The sequence below is a fragment of the Desmodus rotundus genome, chromosome 9, assembly GCF_022682495.2.
Source record: "Desmodus rotundus isolate HL8 chromosome 9, HLdesRot8A.1, whole genome shotgun sequence".
In the NCBI taxonomy this organism is placed as follows: Eukaryota; Metazoa; Chordata; class Mammalia; order Chiroptera; family Phyllostomidae; genus Desmodus; species Desmodus rotundus.
The window spans coordinates 101,520,132-101,530,280 of record NC_071395.1 but is presented as its reverse complement, the minus strand read 5'-3'; the positions used below and the strand labels follow the sequence as shown (position 1 = coordinate 101,530,280).

Here is a 10,149-nt window from a genome sequence, read left to right as displayed (position 1 = left end):
GGCTCAGAATGGAAACCTGTTGAAGGTTATACAGCTAGAGGTGACCTGCTTTCACCTCTACTGCATATAATCACAACTGGGAGTGGAGGGGGTGCTCAGTGGATTAGGTGAGGAGGCTACAGACCTCCTAGAGGTCCACTCCTTACCCAGAGGTTGAAGGTCAGAGATAGGAATACAGGCCAGACCAGTCATGCTATAACCCACTCCTCTGCCTCTCTGTCACACTGTCACTCCCCCAGCCCTAAACTCTCTGGAACTCTAACTTTGTTTATATTGTAGGGGAGCAGTGCTCAGAAATCATGTAGGTGAGTCTGGCAGGTTCCAGCTGTTCTTCGTGTGTGAATCAAACTTTTTTTTTTTTAACTTCTTGGCAGAAGCATGTCTCCTCTTCAGTGGACTAGCTACCCTAGGAGCAAATCCATTCCCTTTCTCCAAGCTTCCTATCTCTGGGGAGGAGAGAGAGAGAGATGGGGAAGATGGGGGATTTCCATTAAGGAGAAACCAGAGAAGATTAAAGGATGCAGAAGGGCGGTGCTGCCCTTTAAGAAAGCCTGCCAGAGCTCTGGAGCTGAGACTCTTAAGAAACGTCTGTAGTGTGCCAGGTAAAGTGAGAAAGCTCTTCGTGGGGTCAAAAGAGAAGCTACAAGAGGAGGCCCTAGGGAAGACTTGGCAGAAGGGGGTGGGAAAGAGGTAAGAATCTGTCCAGAACTGAAAGCGTGTTTAATTCTGAAAATCAGAAAATGAAGGGACTCACCCCTTGACTTTGTCCCCCCACCTCTGGGATGGGGCAGCCAAGTAAAGGGAGCTCTTTGCTGGCCCCTGCTCTCTATTGCCAGAAAGCTCTGGCTGCCCTGCCTGCCAGCATGCCAGCATCCTGCTGGAAAGAGTGACTGACCGCTGTGTTTGGTTGATAAATGATGGGCGCCCCTGCCTGCTGTCCCTTCCCACTTTTCTCCCTGCTTAGTTTGCAGTCTTCTGCCTAGCGGGGAGCCCCAGAGGAGAGGTGGGAGCAGGAGGGTCCTCTAGACAATATTTAATACTCGGTGATTTATAGGCTGCTGGAAGGAAAGGAAGGGAAGCCTGAGAGGGGAAGCCCCTGGGACTAGTTTCCATGACGCATTAGCACACCATTGACAAGAGTCAAAAGTATTTTCTTGATCAAGTCTGTGCCTTCAGGCTGCAGCTTTGGGACAAGATACAGCCCTCACCTCTCCTGGGACCCAAGATTCTGATACTATCTAGGATGAGAGCAGCGACCTTGCCGGCATGAGGTGAATAAATATGCACCCAAATCCTTATCCTTTTCTTTAAGCCCCATACCGCTGGGAGAGGGAAGAAATAAGTGAGGTTGAGCAGCTCAATGGCTGTTTTTAGAGGATTTATTTTTTTAATATACAAGAATTCTTTTGAACACTCCACGGCTCCAAGATAAACTATTTGAAATGTCCCTGCTTAAGGGGCCAGGGGGTTAAGTGCCAGGGATGGAAGGCTAAATGCCAGGGGTGCTGGTTGCAGGGATTCTTGGGCCTGGGGCTAATGGCCTCCCTGCTGTGGGCCCAGGAATACCAGGCCCAGGCTCTGGTTGCCCTGAGAGATGCAGCCATTTTTACGTCTGCTTGAAGGGCACCACTTTCTGGGATTGCTCCTTTTCTGATGAAAACCAGAGTAGAATAGGCCCAAAGGACCAACAGGGCATGTGCCCAAGAGTCTGGAGGGCACTGAAGGGAATCACAATGTGAGGTAGGGTAAGACCAATGCTTTACATAGTTTACAATTTGGGCCTTGCTGCCGAAATAAGATGTATTTTGTGAGAGTGAGAAGTAACTGCCCTTCATAATAAGGATGATCTCAAAAAGGTCAAGCAAAGGGCCTTGAATAGCCCTAATGCCCCTGAAACAGTCTATTGTATAGCTATTGTCTATACATGTAAAGGAACCCTTCTTGACCCTATTCATACCTTTTTTTTTTTTTGCCTCTGGTGTTTCCCAAGTGAATAATTACATACTACTTATCCCCAGAACCAGTCAGCCTCGTTTAAGCTTCGGCAACAAAATAGTTCAACTGCCTTTCTTGAGCTCCTACTACCTACCAGGCATCATGCTAGGTGCTGGGGGATATAGAGATGCATAATACATGGTCTCTTCTCTGGGTAGCCCACAGTCAGCTTTTCAAGATTTTCCTTGATGCTGCTTTTGGGATTTAATTAGCATATCTTCACCGATCTCCTTTTATTTTCATGTGCAAGGACCATATTCCTCAGCTTCCATCTTTCCACAATCTTTTAAATCTTGTCTCATCTGGTAACCTCCACTTTTCCCTTGACCAATTTAGCTTTCTCTGGACTCTGCTATGTCTGCCTTGGGAGCTCAGTGGCCAGAATTAAGCTCTGTATTTCATATACAAGTGCTACATGAAGACGTGCACGAGAGCAAGACTGTGTTTTCTAACTTCATTTATTCATTTGCCTTTCTTTTGTACATCCAGTGGTTACTGAGTGCCTACTAGGTGCCATGCACTCCCTGTGCTAGGTGCTGACGATCAGTGGCATAGCCCTCATGAAACCTGTAGTCTGGGGTATGTGTTGGGGGACTGAAGGTAAGGAATTTGAATGTATAATTTCAAACGGAGGTAAGTTGTGAAGAAAAGTACAGGGCGCTATAGAAGTGTAGAAACAGGGGGCTTTATCTAGTCTGGAAGCTGCAGGAAAGAGTTCCCTGGGGAAACGACATTTGACCTGAGATCTGGAGGATTAGCAGACAGAGGAGAAAAAACGTGCAGGGAAAGAGCATTCCAGGCATAGTAGAGTATGTGCAAAGATCCTGAAGCAGGAGGAGCCGGGGCACTCCTAAGAAACTGCAGGAAGGCCAGTCAGGCTGCAGCAGAGGATGAGGTGGTGTAGGATGGGCGCAGGGTCACGTCATGCAGGACACTGCAGGTCCAGTGTGGGTTTCAGTCCTTACCCTACAGAAGCACAGGGAATGAAAGTCTTGACAGAAGGGCCGACGATGGCCGTTTGTCCCAGGTTACTAATGCTGCTTGTACTTCTCTTGAAGGAGAACAATAACAATGGTCTGAACTGCCAGAAACCTCGCCAGTGTCCTCTCATGGTGTGGCCATGTGTGGCTGACACTGGGGAGGCCCCAAACTGATGAGCAAGCCCCAGGCTGGCAGCCCTTAGGCGAGGGATGGCTCCTGCCAGTGTGGACAGAGGGGTTAGGGTGGAGGGTGGGTGGAGTGCTTTGCCTAAGGTATCAGCTGCACAGTGACATTTGGAACAGGCCCAAGACTATGGCTCTTATTCCTAGATAACTCTATCATATGTGCCCCCATTTAAATGGTCTGCTCACCCTCCTGCCCTTCCTATAGCAGCTGGACTCCCCACCCAATCTGGGGAAAGGCCCTTGGATAAGAACTGTGACTCTGCCCAGGACCTGGGGTCTTGGCCTGCTGAGTTCAGGCCTCTGTACTGTCTGAAACGATATATGTTTACATATCCTTGGTAGAGTTCCAGAGTCATTGATGGAAGCCATGGGAGAAGAGGGTCATGATGGTTGGACTCACCTCCTCTGAAGCCCTCTCTTTGCTTCTTAGTTCTGTCTTTGGAGGACTGGTTTGGTGTAGTGACATCTACTGGCAAGGCCAGGCAGGTAAGAAAATGACCAGATGCTTACTCATCCTCAAGTAATTTCCAGATAAGAAAATCATTCTTAACCCCTGAGGCTGGGTTGAGGCTAGTAACCCAGTTGCTCAGTTGGTCAGAGCAAAACTAAGAAGTCTTAAGGTTGTGGATTTGGACCACATATGTGTTGGTTTGCCTTAAATGGAGAAATGTTTTTTCCTAGTTATAGCTTGCATCCCTCACCTAGGCCAGCTGCTTCACATCTGGGCACCATTACTTACAAGAGAGACTGGGTTAGCATTGTAAAAGACAAGAGAGACCTGTTCCTAGGCCCCATTCCTGGGAAAGTATATCCCAACAAATGAAAGGACCTACAGGTTATAAATGGCAGAATGCAGGGTCATTTTTCATCCTCCTAAATTTGGCTGGTTTGGGAATTTTTTTTTCCTGAGACTCAGTTCTTCCCATGGGAAAAAAGTGTCTACAGAACCATATTCAAGGTTTCTGTAGTGGGCAAGAGCTTTCAAAGTGGCCCCTTAGCTCCTTCTGAGGTCAGATACAACCTGCCTCCTCACTGTGTCATCCCTGTCACCTACACTTTGTTCATCATCTCATTCCATTTCTCAACAGGACGCATACCTAACAAAGAGCTTGCCGCTACAGGTAGCTGGAGAGCCAGAGTGAAAGTGAGGAGAAAATCCTAGAGAAATAATCATGAAGCAAATGTTCTGCCTTCTTAATAACACTGACTCTGTAACTGAATGTGGCTCAGATAAAACATGTATCTCTCTCTACCTATCTCTCACTAAAATTTAAAAGAAAATCATCAAGACATCAGCTTGAGAAATGAGTAATGATAGGATTTCACAGAAGAGGAAGCAAAACTAGTAAAGAAATACATGGAAAATTGAAGTTTATCCTGACTAGAAACAAAGTCAAAACCATATTTGAGACAGTTTTCATTTCTACTAGAATTGCAAGATTTTATTAAGTGGTAACAGTTCTGGGAACAATGTCTTAAAATTGGCACCCGTACACAATGGCGGTGACAGTTTTTGATGTGGGCGAGTCTTCGGGGACAGAAATAAAGCAATGTATAAGGGGTGGAAATAAAAGCGAGAGAGCGCTACAGATGGGTGTAAGCACTCACTGAGGCACTATCTGACATAAGAGACCCTCAACAACCCTTCACGGGAACGAGAGCCACAAGGCAATGTCACACAGTGAGTACAATTATGTAGACTAATAGAGAAACATGGGAAATGCTAAGAATGTGTAAAAAACATGAAATTTAATGTAAAAAATGGAATGTATCCATATAAAAGCATGCACATGTAATAAAACATACGCACATAAAGAAAAATTGAAAGGCAATATGTAAAAAATACAAAAAGCTTTGTGACAGCAGTGAGATTAAGAATGTCTTTTATTTTCTCAAAAATTTACTTAGTGTTATTACCCTGGTTAATACTATTTGAAAAGGTGGAGGGGGTTGGAGCAGGTGACAGTCATACTCCCGTAGCCCCCTCCTATCACTCTTTGTCCTAAATGGTCAGTTCTAGGAGGGGAAGGACCATGTCTGTCAGCTCTCAGCCCAATGCCTAGCACTTATCAAATGCTCAATAAATATTTGTTGAATGAATAAATGAAAATGCATGAAGTCCAAAAAGTCTCAACTCATGATGACCAGGTACATTCCATCCTGGGGAATAAAGGGAATTTAGTTTTGCTGGAATTAAAAAGTGAAGGCCCATCCATAATGGTAATTCCCTGGTCTTCTTGATAAGTGAATTTGGGAATGAAGAACCCAGGGAGAAACAGTCTGTTAAAGCAAACCCAATTACTATCCAGGAACATATGTTGCCCCGAGGCCTCTGCTGCCATAACAACATCATGTAACTATAACTACAGCCCTGAAGGGCTTTGGCCCTGTCAGATATGGAAAAAGATGTCTTCATCTTAGCACAGCTTTGTGCTCAGATTGGCCCTAGGGAGCTTGGATCAGGGGAGGGAGGCAGATAAGTGGAGGAAGGGGGTGGGGGATGAAGGGCATGAGGAGGAGAACTGCTATTGAGTCAGGAACAGAGTAATTTTTTTTAAAGCAGTTCTCAAAATGTGGTTATTTGACTGTTTAATTTTGGTGGCTATTTATAACCCCAGCTGCAGAGGCGGGGAGTTGTGCCTGAGCCTGCTGGGATCTGTCCAACACCTTCCCCCAGGGTGAGGCTGGGAGTGGGTGGTGGGTAAGGGTGATACAAGAATCAAATTAACAAGTGTCCAAGAAGGTAAGAGAAGTTCCAGGCCATCTCCAGCAGGAGTGAAAAACAAAGGACCATTAGTGGCTGTGTTGACTCTATTTTTAAAGCAGCTTTAAAGAGAAAATATTTTAATATGAATTATGGTGACATCAGCAACCTCTGAGAGTCTCCCAAAGGGATAAAGACTAGGCCAATATTTGTACTCAGAAGTTAGGAGATTGGCCTGGCTATACTAGCATTGTCTTTAAAAGGTCAAGGTACACTTCCCCCGCTTATAGGACAGTCATCTGCACACAGAGGAAGCTACTGCTCCTAACCCCTCTTAGGCACATCACTGGTCAAACAAAAAGGAGGCTTGGAGGAGAGATGATGGCTGGTTCTGTGCGAGTCTTTCCTAACTGAGCCAACACCTGGCAGTGGCCACCCCATTTACTGAGCCCTTTTAGATGCCAGCCGGCAAGGGAGAAGCTGGAGACAGTGTGGCCAGCCAGGCAAGGCTCCCAACCTCCAGGAGCTCTCAAGCCTTTGAAGCAAACAATGAACAACTACACTTTGTATTTGAAATCTGGTACCTATCATTTTACTGGCAAGGGGAGCATTTTAAAGAAAATTGAGGGATCTTTTAGGAAGTTCACAAATGGAGCTGAGCAGACAAGATACAGGTAAAGAAAATGAACAAGGACATACCCAAAAGACTGCCTTCGCCCCCCCTGCCCTGCTCAGTTCTGGGTAAGGTTATTACAGCAATGTTGTTACCGGTCTCCCTGCCACTCTGCTCAGTTCCCCTCACAGCTTCCAGGCAGATCTTTAAAATGCAAATCTGATCATGGGTGTTCAAGGCTCTGCATGTACAGGTTCCCAAAACCATTCCTGCCTCTTCCTTTAGGCAACTACCCCGACTCCATCATGCCGTTAGTCACCCCACATACAATGCTGCTTCACACCTCTGCACTTTTGCACATGCTGTTCCCTTTGCATGGAAAGCCCTATTCTCCTTGTCCACTGGCAAAATTATTTGTCCTATGAGATTGCACTCTTATTTCACCCCTTTTATAAATCCTTTCCCAAACCCGCCAAACACTCTACTTGGTCCTCCGTACCCCTTCTGAACTTTGCTCATCCTTCTACTTTCCCGTTAATATAGTAATTTGGAACAATGAGCTTCCTGGCTTGGGGAAACAGTGTTTTGTCCATTTTGGTGTCACTCAGTGCCTGGTATATAGTGCCTGGATAATCATTCTGTGTCTCTTGGGCTGAAGTGAGGAAGCGGTCGAACAGACAAGAACAAACCACCACTGAGACCACGTCAAGATACACTCACAAGCACGAAGCTGTTACAGACATGGTTAAGACGACTGGCATTATGAATGTAACAACAACCCTTTACTGAGCTCTTACTCAGACATGGGACTGTGCTAAGTGCTTTACGACAATCATCTCCTTTAACCCTTACAACAACCCTGGGAGGTGGCTATTAGTGTCTGTTTCACAGATGAGAAAACTGAGGCACAGATAAATTTTAAAACTTGTCCAAGATTGTCCAAGAGCAACACAGGTAGAAAGTGGTAGAGCTGATGAATAAAATAAATAGGAGTCGCATGCTCCTATTGTTTGGGAAGGAGAGAGGGGAACAGAATAGCTACCGAACTGTATAAGGAAAAGTACAAATATAGCAGTAAATGCAAAATAACGTATCATTGTGCCCTATGACCTCAGAAATACTAAATCAGGAAAGACTTTCTGAAGACAGTAAATGTTAAAGAAGGTTGGCAGATGTATCGAGGCAGGAATAACAGCAGAGCTACCCCTGTGAAGTCTGGTGGATAAGGATGGGCACGGGGGCAACTAGTGAAGTTCCTCCTTCAAGAGCTAACGGTGTCATGACAAAAATGACACTCGCAGTAAACATTATGTTTGATTAAAAAAAAAGAGAAAGAAAAAAGCTTCCAGGATCCCCCTTTGCCCATTCTAAATATACTTAGATGTTCTACTTTCATCTTAAACACACATTTTCTTTAGGATTATATTTCTTTCCTATTGGTGTTAGTTTTTTCCATCTTTCCACCCGACTGTACACTTTCCAAGGACAAGAACCATGTCTAAATGAAACAGTAACACTTCCAGTGTTGGCTGCAGTGTTAACTAATGTTGGACATTTGTAATGCTGTTATTGGTGTGATGAATGGTTAAGCATGATTTCAAAATACTAATTTCACCATCTGTACATTCAGTGACCATAAAACAGTAAACACATTCTGATTGGCTAGCAAGCATTTCCCGTGGGTAGAGCACAGTCTGGGCACTGCTACGGATTGTATGAAAGAAATGAGCTATGTTCTTACCATAAGAGCTCCTGACCACTGGTCCGGGAGCCAGACATCCAAGAGTGACCTCAAAAACACACCCGTAAGTGCAAAATAACAGTAACAGTGTGAAATTAAATGCTTAAGTGCTTAGCGGTATACTGGAAGAAGAAATTGAGCCCTTCCAAGTAAGTTTTTATGTGCAGTTCAACCTAAGTGGGTTATTCAAAGGTATTTATACTAAACACCAAAACCTAAATATTAAATACTAAAAACTGCTTGTGTTAATGCTGGCCCTGGACATCCCCAAGGAGAGCGCTGGCTAAGGGTCTGGAATCTTAACTCTTGAGAGTCCTCTGCTGAGCACATCGATCAGATCAGACGTTTACCTTCCCGCTGCTTTGTTCTTTAGCTCTGCACCTGGGAGAAATCTCCACTTTAGTTGGCCTCAGGTGCAACTGGGGTTCATGATCCTAAATTAATGACCGAGCTTGCCTGGAGTCCACTCAGTCGTTCTTGGCCAAGTTTTGGTCCTCTCAAGGCATTTCGTCCAAAAAGTTTAAATCCTCAACGCCTGCTCTCCACTTCCCAGCTTTTTCTTACGGCTCTTCTTCCAGCCTTATATCCTTCATCAACTTCTTCCTTGACCCTATCAAAGCAAGCCCTATTATTATTTAAACATCCATGTTTTTTTTTTTTTAACCTCCAGCTTCACTAGAAATGTTCCTTCCTCTTCCTCCCCCCCTCAACTCCTGGCTCAAGCATCTCATTTCCAGGGGTCACTTGGGCTAAAATGGGGTTGCTTCTCCGATTATGATACGACACCCAACCTCCGGTTCCCACGGGCTACCAGGCCTCTCAAACCCATACAGATTGGGGGAAGGAGGTGCGCGCTCACCACAAAGCTAAACTGGGAATTCTTTAAAGGTGCAGCTTCAGGAGAACGGCTCAGCCTTCGGCGACAAGAATGGCTAACTGAATCTGCCGTTCGCTAACGGCAAGGACAGTGTCTCTCCTACAAAAAAACTTCCTGATTATGAACGCTACCCTTTCGTTCCTTTTACAACTCCCATTCCCACCACTTTGAGACACAGGGTGGCTCTGAAAATAGTTTTTTTGTGCAAAGTATCCCTTCTCAACTTTGAGTTTATAGGATGGACGTAAACGTCCTTTAACCAATTAGGCAATGAAGGGGTTAAATACCAACAACCTGATGAATTCTGGGGATTTCCTTCCTCGAGTTCAGAAATTAAAGCGACTGGGAAGGGAAATTTTGCCCAAGGTAAAGATGAGAACCGTTAACTTCAGCTGTCAGGTTTCTGCCCCAAATAAGAATGGCTGCCCACGCCCACAAAGGGTGCCATTCCCCGAAGTAAAAATGGCTGGCGCCCGTTTGTACTTTGTGCCCAATTCCAAAATGGCGCTCACCAGCCTCACGAGGAGCGAACCTCCCAGCACCTTATCTGAACCGCAACGTCAAAAGTGACGCGAACCCCAGCCGGAAGTGAAGGAAAAAGCGCCTCAGCCCGCGGCGCCTGCGCAGAAGGCTGTAGACGCTGTAAAGCAAGAAGCACTTGGGATCGTCCGCAGGTTTGGGACTGCTACAGAGGCCGCCACGGAGCCCGCCGGAGCCACCGTTCCTCTTGCTGCTGCTGCCGCTGCCCGAATTGGAACTGTCGGGCCGCAGCCGCCGGCAATGCCGCGAAGGAAGGTGAGAAAAACGGGATGGGAGGGATGGCGGGTGTCTAGGGACGGTCGATTGAGCAATATGACGCAGTTGGCCACGTCTCATAGCCCCTGGGTTGCAAGTTTCCGCTCCCCAAAACCTACCTCGGTAACCCTCTCTTAAGTTCTTAGCAACAGAAAAATGTGGGCCCGACCCTGGCCTCGGCCTCTGCCTGCAACTATTCCCGCCCTCTGCTTGCCTGGCTCGGAGGCGTTCTTTTTGTTAATTGGTCGCTGAAACGGC

General features: G+C 46.0%; 1 protein-coding gene and 1 long non-coding RNA gene across 3 annotated transcripts in view; both read left to right on the top strand.

Annotated features, from left to right (window-relative positions):
- The first annotated feature begins 1,134 nt into the window (after positions 1-1,134).
- LOC123477981 (uncharacterized) lies at positions 1,135-4,348 on the top strand. Its single transcript, XR_006653070.2, has 3 exons — positions 1,135-1,271; positions 3,504-3,647; positions 4,250-4,348. It is a non-coding gene; the product is annotated as an uncharacterized lncRNA (long non-coding RNA).
- Positions 4,349-9,732: 5,384 nt separating this feature from the next.
- KAT7 (lysine acetyltransferase 7) overlaps positions 9,733-10,149 on the top strand; it is a 32,581-nt gene continuing 32,164 nt past the window's right edge. The window contains exon 1 of one of the 2 annotated variants that reach the window (XM_024573002.3): positions 9,733-9,891. In XM_024573002.3, the coding sequence (XP_024428770.1) occupies positions 9,877-9,891 (15 nt within the window). In that variant the 5' untranslated portion in view covers positions 9,733-9,876. The remainder of the gene's footprint in view (positions 9,892-10,149) is intronic. The other variant, XM_024573003.4, reaches the window with a different exon arrangement.